This window comes from Apteryx rowi, unplaced genomic scaffold, assembly GCF_003343035.1.
Source record: "Apteryx rowi isolate R43461 unplaced genomic scaffold, aptRow1 scaffold_491, whole genome shotgun sequence".
NCBI classification, from domain to species: domain Eukaryota; kingdom Metazoa; phylum Chordata; class Aves; order Apterygiformes; family Apterygidae; genus Apteryx; species Apteryx rowi.
In genome coordinates, this window is record NW_020450751.1 from 62,680 (window position 1) to 87,810 (window position 25,131).

General features: G+C 42.0%; 1 protein-coding gene across 2 annotated transcripts in view; it reads left to right on the plus strand.

The window, feature by feature from the left end:
* Positions 1–25,131, plus strand: part of ELOVL6 (ELOVL fatty acid elongase 6) — a 78,145-nt gene that overhangs the window by 38,739 nt on the left and 14,275 nt on the right. Inside the window, exons 1-2 of one of the 2 annotated variants that reach the window (XM_026079050.1) lie at positions 5,115–5,124; positions 12,489–12,620. In XM_026079050.1, the coding sequence (XP_025934835.1) occupies positions 12,550–12,620 (71 nt within the window). In that variant the 5' untranslated portion in view covers positions 5,115–5,124; positions 12,489–12,549. Of the gene's footprint in view, positions 1–5,114; positions 5,125–12,488; positions 12,621–25,131 lie in introns of those variants that run through there. The other variant, XM_026079049.1, reaches the window with a different exon arrangement.

Here is a 25,131-nt window from a genome sequence, read left to right on the forward strand (position 1 = left end):
CTGCCTGCGCCGGGGGCTCTGCCTGCGCCAGCGGGGGGCTGCCTGCGCCAGGGGCTCTGCCTGCGCCGGGGGCTCTGCCTGCGCCAGCGGGGGGCTGCCTGCGCCGGGGGCTCTGCCTGCGCCAGCGGGGGGCTGCCTGCGCCGGGGGCTCTGCCTGCGCCAGGGGCTCTGCCTGCGCCAGCGGGGGGCTGCCTGCGCCAGCGGGGGGCTGCAGCCCGCGGGGAGCTGCGCTGCCGGCATGACCTGGCCTGGGCGCCCGGAGAAGCCGCCGGGCTGAAAGGCAGCTGCAGCACGGACTTTGTGCCCTCTCCGCAGAGGGCAGGGGACGCCAACATTTTTCATGAGAGACCTTTCTCTTCCCTTCCTCTCGCTGCGCTCCTAGCACACAGGTGACTGAGGCTCGCCAGAAGTAGCTTTTGAGCTTCCGGGGCAGCTGAAGAGCCGTGGCAGCACCTAATGCCTTTTTGCTCCTGCATGTGGGAGGGTCAGTGCACAAATGCCAGTCTTCCTAGGGCTTGTCCATGCAGCAGAATGAAGGGACGCATCAGGGATGTCCAAGTGAGCTGGTGCACAGCACTGCGCATGCAGAGGTAACTGCGCAGATCCTCAAAGCAGCAGCGCGGGTGCCGTGCCCAGCGCCGTTCCTGCTGGCTCCGGGTGCAGCGCGGGTGCCGTGCCCAGCGCCGTTCCTGCTGGCTCCGGGTGCAGCGCGGGTGCCGTGCCCAGCGCTGTTCCTGCTGGCTCCGGGTGCAGCGCGGGTGCCGTGCCCAGCGCCGTTGCCGCTGGCTCCGGGCGCTGCGCGGGTGCCATGCCCAGCGCCGTTCCCGCTGGCTCCGGGCGCAGGCAGTTTGGCACTGACTCAGTGGTGCTGTTTCCAGGGCCAAGGTGGATGCAGGGGCACTCACTCAGGTTTGTAACTTGTTGACACAGGTCTTGGTCTCCAAAGCATTTTTATTTTCAGTCAGTCTGAGTGTCAGTGAACCAGACAAATTGAAATAAAGTACAAAAATTGGTGATGGGGAGAGAGGGGAATCACTGGCATAAGTTCTTAAAACAGGAGAAAACTCTTAGCTGTTGGTGTTTCGCGTTCAAGACCAGCTGCCTTTTGGAAAATGTGCTGTAGTGAAATCTTGGTCCAAACACAGAGTAATTGTGAAATTCTCTGATCCTCATTATACAGCAAAGCAGACAGCTCTTAAGATCATGAATTTCAAAGCAAGCTATAGTTAAAGGGAAAAAAATGGAAAGCAGTAAACATTAGCAAAATGCCATTTGCTCTAGGGTATCCTGAAAGTGGAAAAACTTGTTGAATAAACTTGTTACAACTTTTTCTTTGGGCACTTATGTTAGCTCTGTGGCAAATATGCAGTTGTGTTGATGATTACCAGACTCAAAGAGATAGCATTTACCTTTCCCAAGCGGAGAAACTTGTAAAAGCAACCTATCRCTAGTATGTACTTAATACGCGCACGCAGAACCTGCCACCCCGGCCGTGAGGACTGCAGCACTTGGACCATGCTGGTTTTAGCAAGAAGGCACCCGGCTGCAGAGGCTCGGCGCGTGCAAGTGGTGAGGCTCTGCAGCAAGGCCCTGGGTCGTATTAGAAGCTAATTTAAGAGTAGGCTGGGTTTTTACTAGAGCAATTTTTTTAACTTCTGTATGGACCAGAGAAGTTTGAGCAAAACCCATAAGTAACAGAGGTAATCAGTAGTGAACAATCCAATTTAAAAAAAAAAAAGAGGATAGCAAAAAGAATATATTTAAAGATATAAAACAAGTTTTGGTTATGTGACCTCTGTGAAAACTCAGTCCAGATCGTGGGAGACTAAGTTCATGGGAGACTACTTTTTGTTTAAAAAAATCTAGAACTGTATCATTGGCATGCTAGCAGGCTTTCCTATGCATTTASAGTAATCTAGTTCTCTCTTTTGCTGCTTAACAACCATGGTCATTAAATTCTGACTGTTGTTGTGTTTGAATTGTTTAAAAATGAATTTCCTTCCTTTGGTCTATTTGTCTGCGTGTCAAGAAGAGCTGGATGTCGATTACTGCTTGCTCCTGGTAACAGTCTTTTTCTGCAGCAGTATCATGTACACAGCCACTGCCACCATCGTCTGAATTCACTGCCTTGCTTGCTTGTGGTTTCTTTCCTTTTGGCACTTCCTATATTTTAACAGGTCCTCTGTGACCAAGATTTAGCAGAGACAAGATGCAACCATCTATATATATAACACTTCAATGCTATACTTTGCTAATCCTTTAGTAAACTGGGTTCTTTATACTGTGAAAGTGAACTACTGCTAATCTGTTTAGTATGCCATCTCATTAGATGAGGCTGTGGCTCAGGGCGGGAAATAGTCAGCCGAGCCCTCACGGTTGGAGGAGAAGAGAAAGACCTGAGCTATTTGGTTAGGGCAAACGGGTAGGTGCTGTCACCTCCGATGAGAGACAGGGGGGCCTGCTTCAAGCATGAAGTTTTAGACAGAGGTGGAAAGCCACAACAAGCTGTCATAAACATACCACTGATGAGGTATAGATAAGCCACGTTAATGCTGGATACTTTGTACGGCCTTGTGCCACTCTTGCTGTTGTATCCCTGTTGTTTCAGGCTGGTTCAAGACTGCAGGTAGGGTTTCTGCAGTAAATGCCTGAAAAGCAGCCTGTCAGCAGTGTTAATTCAGGAACGGATGCTGCTGATCATACAATGTTTGCCGTGTTCCTGTTCCATCCTCACTTGCACTACAGATTTTAAAAATGGTATCATGGTGCTTACATTTTGTCTGAATTGGATCCTGAAAACTCTGACAATAATTAGAAAATCAGGAACGTCAACTGGTTTACCGTTCACGGTATTTCTGATGGTGCTTTACGTTCTCTTCTCAAATAAGTTGAACTGGATTCAGACAAATTTGCCTCCTTCTTTATCTTTGAAACCGAACAGGCCAAAGGTCCTGATCTTACTGATTACAAATAGAGAGATTCTGGATTTAATGGGGAAGCTATAGGCTGTGATCAATGACATAGGAATCATGACTGATTGAAAACACTAGGAAATTTGCTGACGTATCAGTCTGGGGATTGAAGTCGCTGCTGGGAATGAAAGGCATAAAGAGTGGTGAAGTTTTAGTTCATGAAAATATCATGTGATAATTACTACTTAGGCAACTACCGCACAAAGCTAAGTGCTCTGCTGTTGGCCAAGCTGCAAAGCATCGTGCTGTAAGAAGGCAGTAACATGCAAACCTGCCTCGTAGCTACTCTGAACTCTCTGCTGCAAGCCTTGAGCATTGTTGAAACACCCTCATATTTGTCCTGACCTGCTTCCCAGCTGGTTAAGAAGGGAAAGGGCTGTATGGCAGGGGTCCTTGTTTTAGAGAGATGGCTGAAAAGATTATGGCAAGAGTACGCTGTTTTTTCTGAATTCTGCTAGTTTCCTGACAGTCAAGAGCGAGGTCCAGGTTCTCTGCAGTGTTTTCCTTAGCATCCTTTCTCACTTGATCGCCTCTCAGCAACAGGCAAAGGTCAGATGTCTTGAAGATTTTCATTAGACGGGTCAAGCAGTCCTTGACTTCACGCATCAAAAGGTGCTGCAGGACCAGTCAGAGTAGATAGCTGTTCTGTAGGTGACCTACTCTTTCTTCACTAAGGGAGGCCAGAAAATATTCCTTCATTTGCTTCTCTGCCCAAAATGTGCTTTTTTTGTGATCACTGTTCCCTTCCTTCTCTTCCACAGGACATATGGGCATTTATGAGGCTGGAAAGCAAGATGTTTGTATTCCCCAGTTCCATTACTGCAATGTCACTTGTACCAATATCCTCTTTTAATCAACCTAAGCCACAGAATGACACTGCTGTCCTGGTCAGATCTGTATAGCCCGTTTTGGGTCTTTAGGCAGGGAGGAGAAGGATGGTAAGTGTATGTTCTAATTTATTACACTTTTCAGTCTGATTTCCCCAAGGATAGTTTAATGTTTGCCAGCACTGAAAGAGTTATGAAGCAATCCTTTCCATAAGGTTGTCACACAGCTTAGAAATAAGGGCTTATTTGTACATGACTTTGGCTGGCCCTGTTTCTAAGGTTACCCTCTGCTTCACAAGAGAATCTTGCATGCCTTTTTTGGCCGGGAACCCTCTCAGAAAAATCAAAGCGTTTTTGTTTGTTTGTGTTTTGCAATCCACTGACAGTTGTAACAACATCATTTTCTGAGGTAGTATTGCAGAAGGCTGGAAGGGAGCAGTGTCTGCTGGAGAGGATGTCTTTTAGGACAGATATAAAATCAACAAGCTGCTGCTTGCTTGCAATCACTGCATTTTCCATGTGTCATTTTGAGTGAATCCTTTTTTGCTATTTAAATACCTTTTGAGATCCAACAGACATTATTACTAAGACTGTTTACAAGTTGGCTGTTGCAGTGGTAGAGAGAACTGACAATTCCACTGTGGTGCATAGGCTTTCCTGCAGATACAGGGGCAAAAGTAGTTTTATCAAAATATTCTTACTGATGTGTTATTTGTAGGGTGTTGGTTTGTGTCCTGTTAAATAAATAAATATCTGTTTCCAAAGCAGTGACTAAAGCAGTACTTGTCTATATAACTAACATTTGTGAATTGCTTCAGGGCTCTTCCTAGATCTGAAGGTCTTATGTTGATGTACTGCTTTAAATGGAAACTTACCATTAAATGTCATAACTATTGATTAATTTGATTGGACAGAGCAGATCAAATGAATAAGGCAATATGGAGATCTAAGTATTTTCATTCTGTGTCTATATGACAAATCTCCACTGCAGATATCTCAATTAACTGACTTCAGGCGAGACTCAGGTACGGACAGAAAGGATGGAACTGGGAGAGATGCAGGCTAGCAGTCCCCAGGTTCAGCTGCAGCCGTGTTTGTTTGCTAGCTCCAGGTTTTTCCTGTAGAGGCCAGAGGTTTAAATTTACGCTGAACAAATTAAAAGTGAAAGTAATGTGGTTTCTCATCAAAGCTGCAGTGTCCATGACCTACATTATCTGCCCTGCTCGCTGTCCTCTCTCCAGCGCCTGTCTGAAAGCCCCAGCATAGCCTGCAGAAACCCATAGTGGCTCCAGCAGGACACCCTGCTTCTATCGCCTCTTATCGCTGTAAGTCCTGGTGTAAGAATTAGGTTGTTGTCAAAGTGATAGAGATGGATTTAACGGAGAGTCCCAGCACAGAGGAGGTTTCTGTGACTACAGCTGGTGTGAAGGCTTTTAACAGGGCCAGTGATGGTCCTCATTTTGTCAGTAAGTTCCTACAAGTATTCTGGGCCCAGATTCAAGTCATAGCTCTGGTGACATAAATCTTGGGGTTTTGTGCAAAAATAGTTGTTACTTATGATTAATATTGGTAATGGGGGAATGGTAGTCCCCTCTTACAGCTACGCAGCACGCTCCCACCTGCATGGGGCCTCGGAGATGGGGCGGCACGGGCTCCGGCACGGGCTCCGGCACGGGCTGGACAGCGCGCCTGGGACCGGCCAGGTGGGAGCTGGCACGGGGCACTCACCCTGGGAACGCGGCCTGCCAGGCCGTCACTTCCATTGCGAGCTGCGCTGGCTAGATAAAAACACAGGGATGGCTTTCGTCACTGCAAGCACACTGTCGCCTACCAACGCCACTGGGTGGGTCCCCATTTTAAACGTAATTTTAAAGTGGAGGAAATCTGGGACAGAGCCAGAGATGGAGCTGATTTGCCTTCAGCGGTAACAAGTCTTTGGCAAGCTGGTTACAAAACCCAAGGTTTTGGAAGGGTTTTGGCTTTGTCTTCTGAAGTGCTTTCAATGTGAGGAGTAATTTTCTCTCATGCTTATAATTGAGGTTGTAGCTTACAGGTTTTTAAGGGTGTATGGCTTGTTCCATTAAGCATGTATGACGTTATAAAGAACAGTGACTTCTTATTCTTCAGACCTGTATTTTCTTCTTCTATCTAAAAAACCATATGTCCCTGAATTTTAACTTCACTTTCTCCCCTTTTCCCTTCACTTACATTTTCCCACTACAAAGAGAAAGCAAAAAAAAATTGCTGGTTCACATTTTAGTTTATGGCTAATATTCTGTAACACTCATATTCTACAAGCATGACCATGATGAACTACTGATAAACACATTTAAAAGAAACAAATACGATCATCAGGGAGCTGCAGGACATCTTCTTTCCACTGTGCATTTACRCTGCCTTGCACTTGTTTCTCTGCTCTGTAATTTTATGGCTTTTGCCTACCCTGCCATTGGCATGACCTGGGAGCATTTTCCTGCTCCTGAGCCTGCTTGAACGTGATGCTGGGGTGAGACTCAGGCGGGCACTGCCTCTTGGCCCCAGACCCGGGCTCCCTAGAAATGATGCCGATGCACGCAGGCTRGCAGAGGACTAGGGCTACTTCTAGCCTAGAGGAAACTGTTAGCACTCATGGTGCTCATCCTGAGAGCAGAGGTGCCCCCACAAGCCTTAAAATGACAACACTAGTCATTCAAAACTGTGACTGTGTCCACAGAATTCCCCGTGACTTGTTCTCCTTAAACTCAACTGTGTTTCTGTGACTCCAGTCCTCACGTTCCGGTAGGTCTTTCTGTATGTCCTCCAGTCCTCCCCTCTACTGCTGAAACTTCCTAAATTTGCAGTACGACAGCCCGCCCCTGCTCTTTGTGCCAGAATACTGCCTGAGAATATTTGACAAGAGTGAGCCCTTGAGTCGAGCGATTGTAACAATAATGACATAAATGTGGTGGTGGGAGCAGGGCCCCGGGGAAAAGGCAGAGGCAGGGGAATAGCAGGCCCTGTCTGAGACTTGATTCAGAGGCCCGGGCTCTGCTCTTCTTGCTGCCGGCGCAGAGAGGGGTGCCAGGAGAGCTGCCCCGACCTTGGAGGAGCGCCCCAGCCCTCCGTGTCTATCACAAAGTGTCTGCCACAAAGACGCTGAAGGTCTGAGTAGGCTCTGAAAGGCAGGTTTTAGAAACCTGGGGTCAGCCGATCCGTCTGAAATGTATCCCTGCTTGCTCTCTCACACTTTGATAGCCCATTACGTGAAAGAACGTCATCAGTGAGTCACTGAGCCGTGCGCGTGTGACGTTCGTTGCTGCTGCTCTAAATAGAAATGTCAAGGGATATTTAGGTGTAGGAGTGCATCAGACTACATGCATCAGATTGGTCTTCCTTTTTTACATTTCCCTCTTTCTCAATTATTACAGCTATTATGCTCAACAGGAAACAACTACAAAAATGCTAATCAAATCCAGCAGTACAGGTCATATTTTCATATGCAAATCTGTCATATCCATATATTGGATCTCTTCTTGGTGGTTTTGTCATTGTATCTGAGAAGAGAGAGAAAGGTTTGCTTTGACAGTATTTCAGAAGTAGAAACACTGAGAGACTGAAGCGTTTTCACACTTTTTTTATACATACAGAATGTGTGATTTTTAAATAAGCATCAGAGAGAAAGTAACTTTGCCAGAGCTACCAGCCACTGCTTGTGAAATGCTTGTGAAGCACAGACACAGATATGCTGTGTTATTTACATGGGTTCAGGTCAAAGCACTTAAATTAGAGTCTTAAGTTCAGTTTTTCAATTATAAACACAATTGGTTGTTGTTYCCTGTTGAAAGCTGGGAGAAACCTGTAGAAAAAGTATCTTATCTTTCATCTTACCAAGCATCCTCRTTTTTCCTTTTCTGTTTTTAGTAAAATCTTTATTTTTCTAGAATTAAATGAAACAGTGATGAAAGATGCCAGAAGAAAAACATCAGGAGTCTGAAAYTGCCTGCTTACTTGACAGAAGCATTCTCCTCTGGCAACTACAGTGCTTTTTTTACCTGTTCTGCTCCCTTAATAGCATATGCAGAAGTGCTAATGAGTTTAAGAATGAGCTCAGCATATGGAAAGTAAATACATCTTGATAAAAAGAGTCTCTAAAAACCTATAGAACGTAACTAGAGGTAGATAACACTCCTCCAGTTTTTTCACTGTTCCTATAGAATGCTGTTATGGGGATAATCCTTTATTACATATTATGGGATGCTTAAAAGATCTGTGTAAAGGTTGTCCTTTGTGAATTTCTATACGGTTTTTCCTTAACAATTAAAGAAATTCCTATAGAAATACTAAACTTTTATTATATATCTATATCTCTATAAGTTTAGTCATTAACATTAGAGAACTCTACAATAATGACTCAGGCTGCTATTTTCAGGGGGGAAAAATTACAACAGTGCATATGGGCTGAAAACACCTCCTTCAGAGGCACTGCAGTGTTCAGGGCTATTTCACGTTACATCAGAGATGCCAGAATGTCTTGCACTGTTTTGTATGAGGCTCACTGTAAGGTTTTGGGCTGTTATTTTAGAACGCTATGGTAATTTTTATACATTCAGTATTTTATGAATTACATATTTCTGGGAGGGGAGACAAGTTTTCATACTCTCTACCTTTCTGTTTACCATTGCCTTCTTTCGTTAATTCATTGTCCATTTGTGTGTGTCGTTTTCCTGCCTTAAGCCAGATGACTGATCCCTCCTTGCCACTTCTTGGTGCCTGAATGGGCTTCCCTGGGTAAGACCTCCTGCCTGTGAATGACAAGAAGCTTTGTTTCTGGTGGGATGGATTTTCTCCATCTTTCTTCCCCATTTTTCTGCCTCCCTCTTCTCAACTCTTAATCCTTTCCTTTTTTTTTTTTCTTTTCTTGTCTCTTTCCCACTACCTTAGGGCTAGACTTAATAAGGGATTTAAGCTTCTAAAATGCACACCAGTGCCCAAACCTTTGTCCATCAGACCTTGGATAGACAAAACATCCGTCTTCGGCTTATACAGTGCAAAGGGAGAAGCAGGCACCCCGGACTGTGACCCAGGTGGTGATAATACCACCTGTTCCTGCTATAGGATTTCTATAAGAGAGTGACCAAAACTGTACCTTCTGTGTAGGTAGTTGGAGTCTGTTGGTGTGCCCAGGTGCAACCCTCCAGGGGCTTAATTAGAGGAATATTTTCTTTCAATGTCCTGATGATGTTTAAGCAGAACTTTGGGCAAAATCAATGCCTTGTTTCTCCTATATATGAGGTCCTAGTTGTGGATGGAACAAAAACTTCTCAGGCTCCATATGTTGCAAAAGGAAACAAGCAGCTGCTCATGAGCTTGGACAATTCTGCCATGAAGCTGCAGCTGAGCCATTGCTTTTCATTCCAGTGTTGGAGTAATGCAGAATTAAGGCACTTAAATACTTTTTTTATGGACCTAGCTCTCTTTTAATCTTCCCCTCTCCTTGTGCTTCTTGTCTTCCTACTCTTACACTTCAAGGCTCCTTCCTTCTCCTGTAGTCCTAGCTTCATGTCTCTCATAGCTGTCAGCCTCCCACAGTTACCATTCATCCTTTCTTTTCTGTTTTCCCCTCCTTGTCAGCTGCTTTTGCCTGTCCCCTCGCTTCATAAGGCCACCTCTGCTCTCCAGGCACTGAAGAGCCGCCTCACATTTTCAGCCTTAGCCCCAAACTCTGTTGTCCTTTTCTGTAGTAACCCTCAGACTGAGCAGAGCATTTTACAGGTTCTCTAGAAAATTCCCCTGCCTCCCTTTTTGGGCAAAAGAGCTGGCAATTTTCTGCGGCGCAACATAGAGTTGTATTCAGTATAGATGGTACTTAGTCGCTGAAGTCTGAAAATGTAGGAAGGTGGGAGACAACTGTGAGAAACAGAAATGCCAGAAAGATGTGGAGGATTTGGCAGCCTTGTCTTTATGTCTACTGTGTTACCCTGCAGAACAGAATTGAAGACAAACATATCAATGTGTTAACATTGGAGTTATTGGATGCGAGTCTTTGCTACTGAATTACTTAGGGGGGACTTTTTAGTTTCAAGATATATTATTTTGTTGTTGTTCTGTTGTATTTAGTTTCTCTTCAAATAATAGTAATGAAAAGTTATAATACTCTAGAACTACTCCAAAACTTTATCTTTAAAAATGCTCATTTGGTACTAGACTCCTTTGGCTGAAGCCATGTCAGATCTAAGTGAACGCTGTCAGATTGCCATTGCTTTGTAACGCTGATCATTAGGAACCAGACGGTAGTCATGAACCTTTCACAAAAGCCATCATAAAATCACTGGTAGGAAGCTGGTTAATACCAGTCTAGTTCAGTTAAACAGATCATCTTAAGGGTACAAACCTCTGCCGCCCCTTTATGACTGTATCATCTGGATTACCCAGTCCTTTTAACCATTATTATGCTGCAAAGAGAGGAAAATTCAAAGGCCTTTGGATGCCAAAAGTGAAAGTTATCAGAAATTGTCAGAACTTGTCAAAAAAGAGATCCGCTTTCAAAATCAGCCTTGTCTTTATGCAGTACTGTGCTTACCTCTGATTGGAGATAGCAGTACTGCATCCCTCCTTGCCTAGCACTGCCAGCAGCTGCTCTCTGCAGTTCACGGCATGAGTGCAGTCAGGTCGTCTCATGTCTGCCACCACCAATACAAAGCTGTAGACAGCTGGAATAACAATTACTGTCGTCGCAAATAATGCTGAACAAAGCTGTTAAAAGTGACCTAAAAATTATGTGCTCTAATTAGTATAATGTTGAATGTAGTATAATTACTCTATAGTATATAGTAATGTATACTGTATACCATGTAGTATAATGTAGTATAATTAGTATAATATTGACCTCCTAGTGTAATTATCCTCGTTAGACTGACTGAACTCAAAAGAATACTTTCAGTAATAAGAACCAAAGTGAACTGTCATTTGGTGTAAATATATAGGGTGTCTTGCCCAGGAAGAAGAGAGTCAAACTGAGCACAGACCTGAATGGATAACTGATTCAAACTGGTCTCTTTTTTTTTTTTTTAAACTGCAACTGAAGCTGAACCATTATTTTGAAGTCTTGGTTGTGTTTGATCCAGAATTGAACTGCTTCCTGCCTTCCCTCCTTCCCAAGAAATGTTTCTAGTTACTGGTCTTAAACCCTGACATGCTTCCCTGCCAGCCTGCCTGCCCGTGTCCTGCTGGCAGCTGCCCCGCGGTGCTGCGTTGCAGTCTCTCCCTCTGCACTGGCACGGCCTCCTGCGCTGGTCTCGGTTGCTTTGGAGACCTTGCGTGGACCAGCTCAACGCAGACCTCTTCTGCCTGCCTGATGACAGACTCTGACTACACTGCCCTCAGCCAGGGGGAGAAGCACGCAAGTCAGTCTCTGTCGCTATTTCCTTGCTAGTAAATGTGGCGATTATGTCTTTTTCCTGACTGGGGAAGTTAAGAATGCAGAAGTGAAAATTAATGTTTTTTTCTTTAGTAAGAGATGATTAAGGGCCCAGACTTTGTGGTTTTCAAAACCCACTTGTAATAAGCATTGCCACCACAATTAGACCACCTATGTTTGTGTTTGTCTTTTGGACTGAGACTGCTACTTAGCTTTCATCCTTATACAAAAGTCATTTATCTCCATTGAAGGCTGCACATGCTTTCTTTGTACTATTATAGGAACAAATACACTGCTACAGCTTTTCTTAGATACTCCACTAATACTGGTAGAGGTAAAAATAGATTCTGTAGAGAAAAATCTGTTCCTAACTATATACCCACCCAGTTAGGCCACCATTAATGTTGTGCATCATTAAGTATTAGCCAGTGTAATATTATGATGTGTGGGAAGGAATCCCAGACTGAATCTATTTTTGACCTGTAATGGTTGATTTACAATGAATTACAATACCAGAGTTCAAATGCTTGCTGATCATTGCTGAGCTGAACTACTGTCAGGCAGTTCTAAAAATGAAGCTTGCAATTCTAACAGTATCATTGAAGTTCCTTAACAGAGCGATGCTTGACCTTTTCAGCAAATTCACTGGATTTCCTATACAGAGTGAACCGGCACTTGCAAAAAGGACTTACAACAGGGCAATTCCACACAGTATGACGGCTGCATAACACAGCTATTGACCTCTAGTTGCTGGCTCTCAGCTTTTTATGAGTCTCTTCATATTGTGTTGCAATGCTGAAGATATTTAAAAGTCTTCTTTGAGGAAATAATGGGAAACAAAATTGCCAGCTAGCAAGGAGCCTGCAGGAAACAATATATGATACAAAAATGCTGAATGAGCCACAAAACCYGATTGATTGGTCCAAATATCAGCCACGTTTTGCTTTTAGAAGTGCGTCTAGGCAAAGGACCCCCATGGGCTTTGCAACAGCTGTTCTGTTCTTCACAGAAGGTCAGTGTTCGTAAATTGGGAAAGAAGGGGAGCCAAATTTTGCTGTTCTTTTTCAGGAAAAGCTTCCCCAAGGTCAGTTTTGCCTGCAGTAAGAAAACCTGGATCCGGACCTATGTGCAGGGATATAGGTTTATGCAATAACAATAATCTCTACTAGGCTGCAGGAGCGTCTTCAGAAGAGTTTCCTTTCAAGGAGACTCGCAAGCACTTGACAGTTACATACAGATGGTAACAAATACTAATTAAATATTTAACAGCTGTTTTTTGTTTTTGTTTTGCAGGAAGAAATCATTCCTATTTTCAGCTCTGTATGCTGCTTTTATATTTGGTGGTCGGCACCTAATGAACAAACGAGCAAAATTTGAACTGAGGAAACCACTAGTGCTCTGGTCCCTGAGCCTTGCCGTCTTCAGGTAGGCATTTCTTTGCACCAAGAGCTTTTGACAATAGTCTGTGAAAAGGGTTCAGTGTTCTTCAGCCGTAACAAGAGTGCTAATATGACCAGAAGTTCATCCAGAAATGGCATGTCTTTAGTTCTGTCATTCAGGGTTGAACCATTGAAATGGTCCTCTTTGACTTGCCAGATCATATGACATTTGAAGAGGAGAAAAATTAATAATTCTCTTGAATAACAAGGGTGAAAGTAAAGTGAGAAAATGAGAGAAAGCACATAATACCATTGCAACAAATTTACCAGGCAAGCTAAAAATTGAAGTAATCCCATTAAGATGTTAGGCTTGTTCTCACTTACTAGTTAGTATTACATTTATATGGGTGTATATATAGAATATTTAGTCAAGACTCTGATTTCCATTACAGTGAGGTAAACCTAGAGTAACTACCTCGATGACAGGTAAGTTAGGCTACTGTAAATGAGATCAGAATCTGGGTGTTGGTTATTCCATTGCAAAGAGCTTGTGCATGTAGCAAAAGGCTGGATCCACAGGGAAAGGCTGTTTCTCTGTGGTGCCCAACTCATTAGTGTTGTGTTGCCGCTATGCCATTGAGTATGGAGAAAGACAGCTTCAGATTCTTTATAGTTTCTGAAGTCTGGAATTAAACCGACTGACCTGAATTTCATTTTGTCTGCTTAATATACTCATTTTTAATGAGGCTGAAGATAAGCAAACACATGAACAAATGCTTATAATAATAGCCCTCTACAAACACACAGAATATTGACACAATTTACCAATAACAGTACACAAAATTGAGGATTTTATAGTTCTGGTTCACTCTATGCTATGGAAGCAATTTGTAAACTAATATCAAACACTGACACTTGTATCTTTTTATAATATCAGTAAAATAATTACTGATTATATTAGTGCACAAGTACTTAAGGCAGGTTTGCTGAGTGCGCAGCAGTGAATGGTGGGTGATTTTTCACAGGACAGAGATAGTTTGAGCTGAGAGTTTCTACAGGGTAAAATAAGCAGGAATGGAGAAGTTTGTTTTCTTTTGCTCTTTTTTTTTTTTTCTTCAAAATAGTTCTATCACATTAGCACTCTCTAAAACTCCAGCAAGGGAAAACAAATTTATTTTTAAGTTGTCTCATCCAGCCAGGACACGCTAACAGTAAAACTTAGACTATGTTGGCTTGATTTTAGTAGTTTATAGTTTCCTTAAAAAATAAAACTTCTTGGTGCAGACAAAACTTTGAGAATTATGGATAAATTTGAGAGCAAGTTTTAACATGGTGAATATTTATAATTTCCCTCCAGTTCCATTTGGTGCTATGTTTCTTGCTGTCTGTCTAACATAGTTTCATTGTGCTGTTAGGGTCCTGTAAGCAATTGCCATCTTTCATTCCAGAAACAGCTGAATTTCAGCAACTGTTGAATTGGTTCCTAGATGGCATTTCTTTTGCAGATCAGTCTGTAAAGTGATTTGTAGCCAGCTGGGTCCCAAAATGCATACTATAATTACACTTTCAATAAAGCATAGCCACTGGAAATGAGCTGACGTGTAAAGTAGTTGTAGTTTAATGCCTGATCTGAGGAAAGGTAGCATGATTTCAGAACTGTCCTTTGCAGAAGGTCACTCAGATGATTTCTAAAATCACATTACCCAAGATGGATCTATGGCTGAAATTCACAGTGTGGACTTGGGTTTTTTTATTTTTTATCTCCTCCCAAAATCGTAAGCAGTGTTCTAATCACCAAACAGCAGGAATATACGCTGCATTGAGGAAGTGCTGTCTAGATGGGCTGAAAACATTCAGACCGAAATCGACATGTTCATTACTTGCTAAGTGACATTTCCCACCATAATCATATGCAATATCTAATGTGTGACCTGCATTAGCTGCTTAGATTCTAGGTGAAACTTAAAATGTGGACTTCATGTTTTTGAAGCTAAAAGTTGTCAGGACGAACCTACCACAGTGACCACCTCTCCTGTGCCCTGCAGTACAGGCACTTGGGCTGAGCTCTGCTTGTACAGATGCAAAGCAGTTGCCAGAAGAGTGCAGTCAGCAAGGGATTCGTGATTTTAGTATTTGCTTCCTCCTTCAACTTAAATATCACAGCTCCAGTGACATTGGGTGAAAAGGAGAGAGAGAACACAAGTGTGAGACATGGAAACACTGAGCTTTTAAGTTGCTGGACTTGCTAGTGGGGACCAATGAATTGTGAAAAATATATGGCTGCCTTTAGAAAACTAGAGCTTTACATTTATGGTAAGAACACCCCAAAGTACAGAACTTTCTTTCCATTTTCATTAAACTATATACTTGCATTTGGTATCTAGGCACAGAGCCTTTTTATAGAATGACAACACTAGGAGAAATTTAAGATATATGCTCTTCTGGGTGTCTGACTAATATGCAGAAGAGTGAAGCAGCGGGGGAAAAGATGACCCAAAATCTTACAGTAACGTTGAGCATGAGTTTTCAGCAGCTTTTACAGTAACATGCAATCCCATACAAAACAAAAAAACAAACAACCCCCCCCCCCGATCTCTTGACTAGAAAAGAGTGGAAATGCAAAATATTCATTAAAATGTGAGCTGGAAAGTTCTTATAAAAAGTGTTGATTGGAACATCTGCTTCCTGGTGCATCACTCCCAGTGCTCTTTCAGGGGCCATCGGTCTCTCCCAGCCTTATTGACTCTCTTAACCAGTTGTACTAGACTTTGAACGTTGGAAACTTTCCAACTAACTTGAATTTYTTTTTTCTGACTTCTCGCATAACTAGGTGTTTCATTTACATATGCTTGGCCTGAAAGACATTTCTGCTTCTTCTGAAGGTCAATGTGGATAGATTTAGAAGCTGTTGTTCTGCCTGTAGACTTACTATAGCTCCAGGAAAACACTCCTTAACTTCAGAAATACTTCCTCTTTAGTTTTCTGTTCTGTGGAAATTTTATGACTTTTACTATAGCTTTTGGAAATTCTAAGTAATATGTTTATGTGCCTTGAGTGATTGTACTGAGGAAGAAATATCTGCCCAGAGATCCTTCAGTATTCTGTCTCAAGGTCAGTGTGAGCCATTTTTTCAGAGTCCTTGTTTATCTCTCTCCTGGAAGTCCTACCATTTTACCTGCTTTGAGTATCCTCAGAAATAGTAACACTTAGCAGAGGCTGGAAAAATGTGTTCCAGACTTAAAAAAAGGAAATTGTCTGCCAGGCAATGACATGGTCCTTCTTCAGAATGAATCCYATATGCCTTTTTCTTGCCAAGATCATTTAAATGTGGTAGCAGCTACAGCAGGAAACTTGCCATGCTTATAAATAAACAAAACAACTACACCACCCTACTGAGCTTGCTGAGAATTCAGGAGTTCAGTCAAGAGTGAATTTTATGTCAATACTGGCAACCAGCAGGATTTCTGAGACAGAAAAGCAGCTTCATTTCCCTTTGGAAGCATCTTCTATTTTCAAACATTTTGTCTCAGGAGTAAGTTTATCACTTCTCAGTGAAAATTTTTATAAGAGCAACAACAGCAATTTTTTCTTTTTGTTTTGAAACCACCATGAAACCATGATCTTTTAAACTCTTTTGCTGAGAAATTAGTTCAGGGTCTTTTTTCTTCTTTCCTGGCAGGCTTGTTGACCTGATTCAAGCACTGAAGATTTGTTGTTGTCTGAAATGATTGCAGTCTTTTTTCTTCACTTTATGCACTTTAACGAAGGGAGCTGGGTGTTTGTAGCCCGCCCAGCTCTGCGCTGAGGCCCGGTGGTGCAGCTCTGGAGCGTGCGCTGCTCCCCGTCGGCGGGACTCCATCGTTAGGAGGCTGATGCAAAAGTTTACTTTTCAGTCTCATAAGACCTCGGGTGCTGATTCACCTACACATCCAGGTAACAGCCAGCCCTGCATTTCTAAATATTTCCTGGATTAAAATCTGAGAAAACATGACTAATTGGAGTTGCCAGTTCTATATTGCATGCCACTTTGAAAATCAGGTTAGGGTCATCATTGACACCAAAGAAATTTTTAGTTACAGTATATCAAAAGTACCATGCTGGCATCTCTGGGAATCAGCAAAGCTGAGACCAGGACTCTCACAGAAGGATATGAAGTCATTAATTCTTGTTTTCATTACATCTCAGCTGGATTTTTGTAATTCCTTTTGTAGGCCTTGCAGTCTGTGTACGGGTAGCGTTGCTATCGGGGAGCTTAAACATGTATTTGATTGCCTTGTCTTCACACAAGACAACAGCATGGCACCATTTTCACTCAGTCTCCATCCTTAAAGTGCTGCCAATAGGAGAATCAGGATCCTGGCTGTAACTAATATTAGTAAAATGTTATCTTCCCTAAGGAATATTACCTTGTCGATACATGAGAGAAAGAAGCTAAAATAACTGGTAGGATTTAGGCATTTGCAGAGAGAGGCTAAACCTAACCACAGCTGATGGAGTGAGAGGCGTGATTCTTTTTGTCTAGCCAAACCACACAGTTGTAGTATTACTGTCATCATTTGACATCATTCAGACTCTAATCCTAATTCAGCTATGTTTTGGAGTAATGGTGAAAATTAATTAATGACGATACAGGAGTTTCTAAAAGTGATGCTTCCTCAGAGTAGTAGAAATGCTATCAAATGTAGCTGATAGGTTGCTATCTGTTTGCCACATACACAGCAAAACTAATAGGAGCCTTGAAAGCAAAGTATCCCACCAGCAATATGTCTTATATTTGAAAGACAAAACTACAAAGTCTCACTGGAAGAATATGACTCACTTTTCTTTTATGAGACTGCTATAATTGCAGTATTTGTTACCGCAAGTGCAGCAACATCTCACAGAAAGGTATGCGATTGTTCTGCAGAGAGCTCCCAACAAGATAATCCTAGACAAATCTTTATATTGAAAACTCCGTCCTCAGCTGAACAGAATGGAAGGGACTGAACATAAGTTTTAAAAAAGGATTTCAATGGCTTAGATTTGTGACTCTGAAATATATTCAAGTTATGATGCTTATAAGTATGAAAATTGATGAAAATTGATTCAAATTTACATCCTATCTCAAGATCTGCCATTCACAGGGTCTTGTCAAGGAGGTTAAAAAACAACTTAATTTGATATGTTGCTGAGCAACCTGTCAAAAATCTTAAAATACTGTGAAAATTTATAAGGGTTCTGAAAGTACATTCAAAGAGAAAATGAATTAATGAAAGAGGAATATTTGCCAAATAACATTAAAATTAGTAAATAGCTTTTAAGGTTAATTATTTATCTTCTCTCTTATGAACATAAAAGCATGAGAATTTAGTGTAAAGCATGCCCTGTGTTTGTAATGCACTAATGCATATTCTCAACATGACTGTTTTTTCAGAGCCCAGGTTAGTAAAGTGCTTAACATATACCTACTTAACCATTTATTTCAATAGAACTACGTTCATCTTTATGTACTTATTGTTATATAATAGAATATTGGAAAAATTTTTAATTATCATTTTGGAGAGAAGGTGGGAAATTGGATGAACAGCAGATATTCAGAATGTTTGGAGAGGAGACAAAAATCTATTGTATGGGACATAACAGTTTAAGAAGAAAAATTTCCTTTGTGAAAGCTAAACTGTAATCCCAATAGGGAAATACAAACAGTGCTATGTAGGGAGAAATTATAAACTGAAAAACAAATACAAGCTGACATTAAAAAAACAGGTATAGAGGTGATAAAAGTATATGGACTAAAAGCAATTGTAGTACTGCCAAGAAGATATATCTCCAATATATACCTTATTTATTGTAACTAAGAAGAACATCCCATGACAAATACCTTTATTCCCAGAATTATAGCTATTGCCGGTGCCATATGACAAAATGATGTACTTATCCTTTCCTGAAAACTCATCTTTTCATTCACTCTTCTCTTACTGGACTCCGTTGTATCCACCAAAGTAATTTTGAATGTAAACTAATTTCACTGAGAGATTAATCAGGCCTTATAAAAAGTAAATCAAAGTTTCACTGTGAAACCTGGATTTTTTTTGCCAGTTTACAGGAGATATGTGTAGGATTGTCTAAAAAATTCCTACCAAAATCTCTTTTTTTTCAGCCAAGCTGGTCCTCCTTTCCATGAAAAAGTTCTTTCTTGTTGTTTTGTTTTGCTTGTTTGCTTGCTTGCTCTTTTTTGCTGAACATCTTAGCAAAGCAGGTTTATCTGAAAACCAGCTGTTACATTAATTTTACCCCTATTCCCCTCCCCACTCTTTTTGTCACTTTGAATTATACCTTACTCATCAAACCATCCTGTCGCAGCCTATGGGACCTTGTAGGCCACCACTCAGCATGAATGTCATTTTCCAAACACGGCCCAGTAGGAGTAGGCTTCTCCTCTCCATTTCAAATGGAGAGCAGTCTGAAAAATATATTTGAGGAGTAAAGAACATCTGGCTGGTAGCTTAAGAAGGGAACTGCACTAGAGAGAAAGTAGATAATTCAAAGGAAACCAGACATCCCATCTGTCCCCCTCCGTGGCAGCACTTCTGCGTTTTACTCAGCCTCGGCACATGGTCCGCGCATCCCCCCGGATGCAGGGGGAGGGAGAGAAAGCCCCGGGGGAGCAGAGATCGCCGGGTATTTTCTGCTGAGGCAGGCCCCAACAGATTACGCTTCTTGGAGGTCATGGGAGTATAACGCTGAGCGCTGTTAGGGTGCATGAACCATCAGACCCACCTGTGAACGAGTGTGTCAGCAGCTGCCATCAAGCAGAGCCTTCAGGTGCAGTCTCCCGTCAGCACCTAGAGGCGCAGGCTGGTGAAGCTCCCGCCACGCGGCAAGTTTAACAGAAGTGCTTCGTCCCGCCTGTGCCAGGCAGCCCCTCGCCAGGTTGCTGCTCCATCACGGGCGTCTCTGTTACTTGCCGACTGCAGGCAGAGTCCTGAGTCCCGATCCCCGGGAGCTTGCAGGAGTACTGCCRCAGCGAGGACCTGGCAGAAGGGAAGACCAGTGACTCCAGGCCTGTAGTTACCATTGCATTTATAGATCTCAGCAGCTCATTACAGCTGTATTATAACTTTTAGCTTCTTTAAGCCTTCTTTATTCTGTCAAATGCTAGTCTTTCCCTGCAACTTAGATTTTGCTTAATTTGTTATCTGCCTGTTTTACAGCTTTAGTGACTGCTAAATCCATTGGTTGGTTTTATTCTCTTCTAAATCTTTTACTTTATTACTTTTTGGCTTTATTTGCCTAGGATAATTTCAAACTCCTGGATACATACATTTCAATGCTCTACATGACAGTTACTCTACCAACTTGATACATTTGATCCTGTAAAAATCTTTAAATTATCCTGCAGAAATAGATATGCCACTTTTTTGGATTATCATTTAAATCACAGTTATTCTAAAATTTTCTTCAGATAATGTTGGCTGCTGAGAATAATTTCAGTAATGACACAGGAACAAGTTCAAATGCCCCTGAAGCATTCATTAAGGATTACTTAAGAGTTACACTATGCTTATGAATCCCTCATGGGCTACTTTAGAAATCCTTAAATGGATTCCTTAATTCTTATGAGATTTCGCACCAAACACAGGGCTTAAGCTGAAAATTGAATTTTTTAGTAATTTATCCACAGTCCGCGCTTGCTGACAAAAATATGTAAGAATGAAGAAATGTTTCTCGACAGAAAAATATCTTACTGAGTGTACAGCTTTCAGAGGGTGCTGGGGATCTTCAGCTGAAAAAAAGTCCAACTATTATTTTGTGATGGAAGAGTGAGTTATTGCTTGTGAAATGATGGTTTTCCTCACGAAATATTGTTCCTCCAGATTTCTACCTCCCATGTGCTAGCTAACCATGGAGTAGCAGATAGCAGCAAATGGAGGACAGCAAGAACTGATGATATGCAATTAGTATTGATTGGTTTGTAATTGACCCTTTGTAATTTAAATGAGAAGCTAAGAAGAGTGGATGGAGCTGAAAAATTATTTTCCATTGCTGGAAAGCCAAGTTGCATGTTCTTCAGCAGCGTGTGGTTGCACTGGTTTCCCTATAAGCAAATTATGTTCTTGTTTCGTGTTTCTAGGGTGGTGATGGAGTGCAACTGGCCTTCAGCCTGAATGTTGCTCTTTGTTTTTTCTGTTTTCCAAAACCTGATGGGCCTTGTATAACCACTGAGTGCTCTGTATAAGAGATTCTCCCTGCAAGTATAACCCTTTTTAACTTCACCAGTTAGCTCATCTGCTGTAAAGACTGCTTGTGAGAATATACTCCTGGCATTTGTTTTCTAAGTGCTGCAGGTCCTTCCACTAGCTCACAAAGCTTCACTTTATTGATTAGTTTTGTGCTCTGCTCCTCAGGATTGTCTGAATATAGCTAATCCCAGTCATAAAGAGTGCAGGTTTGGGGCATCAAATTGCATTTCCTGGAGAGGGAATTCAGGTAAAGTGAGGAGGGACTGAWAGAAAATAGCTGTGGTAGATTGATTTTTTTTTTTTTTTAATCCACACATAAATAAGTCTTCCAAGTGGTAGTTGCAGCAATTGGCAGATGTGTTGAGCCTTGCCACTTTAGCAAGGGAGAAGCAGATGGATTTTGCTCTACTGTGGTATTAATGTGATTCAAATCRCCAGATGACAGTGTCCATTGATCCACAGCCCTACAGAGATGTCGCTGTTTGTTTATGCTTAATGAGATCCTGGGTGTGAGGGAAGGAAATAAGTTAAGCCTGTTTCCCCCCCACACCCCCCCAATTTTATCAATACAAAGGACAAAGAAATGGTTTTGGGAGCCAGGTGAGTTGTGATGAGGAAGTCTGTGGATGCGAGGGCAGGACTGACCAGAGCAGCAGCACAGCACCGGGCCCGTTGTCAGCATCTGCAGGAACCCACGCGGTGTCAGGAGAGCGYGGGAGATCGGGGAGCCCCTAAAAGTGGGAAGTGGAGCACCGAAGGGACTGGCCCTGCTTTGGAGGATTTATTGCAAGGGGGAAAAAAGACCAATGCAAGGAGTATTGTACCTGCCCTGACTTGAAAACCGTACAGCAAACTGTCACTTTAATATATCTCATTTCTCTCCMAATAATTCATCGCATGGGAAAGTAATAACCACCCAGGCATGTATGCATTTGCTTATGGATATATAAGCCTGCACAAATGATACATTATTTCTCAGAGCCATGCAAAATATTTGCACAATTTTTAAATCACTCTGAACTGGCCTGGCTTCAGGTTATGTTCCCAAATGAAAACCCAAACGAGACATCTGGATTAGATGCACTAGGATGGTCTGAAAGGCACGGTTTGTGTGTTTGGTTTAGTGTTGGGGTCTTTTTAGAGGTGGAACGGGAATTCTCTCAGATTTTGGATTGGGATTTTGATAGGACTGAACCCAAACCTCAAAGTATGCATGAACTTATGCAGAGAAAATTCTTCTGCCAAAAACAGTGAGGAAACTGCAGAGCTCAGCACAGCCTTCGCTCACACACGTGGTATTGAAAATTAGAGAACCCCGTTATAATGCACTTTCAGTCCTGCTGACTGCTAGGTTTTRGGATGAGTGAGCGCCACACTGAGAAAGGCATATGGTGCTCCTCACCCCCTCCTCTTCCTTTCTTTGTTTTTAACATTGCTGTGGCTTGGCCTCCCCTCTGAGGGGGACTCCATCACCTTCAGAGAGGGCGAGGGACCCTGCGGGCGAGTGGCAAAACCCATCTGCTCTTCTTGCGCCGGCGGGAGAGGGAGAGGCTGAGAGGCAGCTGGGCAGGAAGACGCTGGAAGGCAGCTTTTGCTGGTGGGGCTTGTTAAATCCTTGGTGTTCTAGTGCCCTTGCAGAGATGATAACTATACGTCCAAGTATGTTTTAGAAGCACACAAATCTATTATTTAAAGCACTGGAGATCTGAATATATTACTAGGATGGTACTTAATACAGCTTTGTTACTGTTCCCACACCATTCTTAACCACATCTTAATTGTACTTCTGTGCTTTGAGTCAGTCTTGGGCTTTTCTGTCACCTGCTAAAGGAAGCCTATTTGAAGCAGGATTCAGTACTGAGATGCAAACCAACGTCTTAAATGCCTTTTAAATGAATTCTCACAGCAAAGTAGCTGCTACAGACAGTGCCACATTATGAATTCTGCAATGTCGAGGCTGGCTGAAAGGGCTCCTGCCTTCCCCCTTCTTCCTTTCCCTGCTGGAGTACAGCGCAGCCTCACGTGGCTCCGGGATTGTGCTGTGCCTGAAAGCAATGAAATAATATGGCTGAGAAGAAATAGAGGAGAGACCTTTTTAGCTGCATCATTCACCAATGCAGTTAAACAGCAGGGCCATGCAAACAGTCGAATGAGCACAACTCGGCAGGCAGCAGAGTGGTAGGAACAAGCAGCTGGCAGCAAGGAAGGGGAGGCAGCAGCTCGTCTGGAGAGCGACTGGTGGAGCAGCTCTGATACTGCAGGGTGAGAGACTAGAGCTCAGTGCAGAGAAAAGCTACAGCCACGGACAATGCTTATCCTTAGTTATCAAATATACCTTCTTGAGGAAAATGAACATTTTCAAATATGTTCCCTCATCTGCAGAAATAAAATTACAAATGGGAACAGGAGTGTTAGTCATTTCGAGCTTTAAGGGAGTTTAGGCGACCTGGACCATTTCTTATGCAAAAACATGTCAAAAAGTGTGAAAATTATGCTCTTATTTACAATTTTTTAGTCATTGTGAAGAATATAGATACCTTACGGCCTTTCAAACAAATGGTCTAAGGAAAATGAGTTCTACATTCTTGTTTAAACAAAGAGATGCATGTAAGTACTCTTAGAAGACTGTTTTCTTAATTTAAAAAATGTTTTTAAAGTTTTTAGATACACAAGTAACAGGAAAAAGGGAAATCAAAAGTATGCAAGAGTATGACTGAGTTTATGGAAGCCTTCTATTATTCTTATATAGCCTTGTGGCTAAGTTAGTAAATTTTCAGCTTTTTGTGTTCCTAGGACAGAACAGCCCTGTAAACTTGTGCTGTATCTTTGTGCATCACTATGTATTTTTAGGTCCTGAAAGCACGCTGCCAACATATCAGATGTGCAAACGATGAAGATGTGATGTTGAGAAGTGTAATAACAGCTTTTACATCTATAAACTATTTATCTTGAAAGGTATCAGTGGATCTGGTGTAATTAAAGCAGAGGGTTTAAGACTCAAATTTTAGAATGTTTTAGAGATTAACTTTAAAATGTGAAAAAAATGAAAATCCACAGTACGCCTTATTTCTCTCTGAAGAAAATGCCTCCTACTGGAGTGTGTTTAATAGATTAATTCAGTATTTCCTTTTTCACTGACACAGAGTGAGCTTAGATCTCTTTCTGCTTCTATCAATCAGACCTAGTGGTTAGGGCACTGAACTACAATTCACGATGTTGCTCATCGGTTCTCATCCTGGCTCAGACACAGATTTTTTTTTTTTTTAGAGGATGTTTCTGTCTTTGAAATGGGTCTTATGCCTACCRCCTTACTAGGCTGTTGCAAGAGCAAAAGCCATTAAGGCCTGTGAAACATTCACAAATACAGTGCTAAGGGCCTTTGAAATGCCAGCATAGATAGAAGAGGTCTGGAGGAAGTTTGTCCTGAACCTGAAGAGACTTAAGAACAGGTTTGTACTTGGCAGTTCTTTACATAGGGAGGACATCTGATTTAGAAGAATAGGCATTGCTGCCCTAGATATTATTGAGGCATTCTTCTGGGACAGCTCAAGCTGGAGGTGTTAGAAATTTTGGTAAGGCAACAGGAAGGTCTGCTCTGTGGAGAGAATAGAGATGTCCTTTTCATCACAAGAGCATTTGATGAGAAGACAGAGTCCTTCTAAGAGGTATCTGGACCAGTTCTGGGAGGTACAAAACAGTAGTGTAACATCTTCCTGCAGGGCTGTGTCTCCTGCTCTCCATCACTAACMTTGGCATTGTTTGAAAGCAGCTCAAAAAATTTGGGAGTGGTGAAATGACAGTCTAATTATGCTAATTTTCTTTGCCATTTCTTATAAAAATAACAGTTGGGCTCAGTTCATCAACTATAACTTGAACAAGTGTCTCTCTAGGATTTCAAGGTAACTCACTATTAGCAAGTCTTCTCTTTTAAACGCTTATAAAATGCCTCATAAATGTTACATTTAGAGTTAAGAAAGACTGAATATGTAGTCAGTACTATCCTTTTACAACTGTGTATGTTAGTTAGAGGAATACCATATCACTATATATCCTTCGCTGACCAAGAGGCTGATTCATTTAATTTGGAAAATGTAACCCTCAGTTCAACAGCCTTAGCAAAATATTTTTAATCATAAGATGCAAACTTATAAAGCTGGTTCTTCTAGTCAGTTATTAATATATTGAAATAAATTATACAGATTTCATATATACTATCCTTGTGTCACATTGACCATTTAGGATCTTGGGTGCCAGATCTTTTTCTAGGCTGCTTTTCTGTGATGTTAGAGGACATGTCATATTGCACTAACTTAACGACAACTCTCACTAACTCCT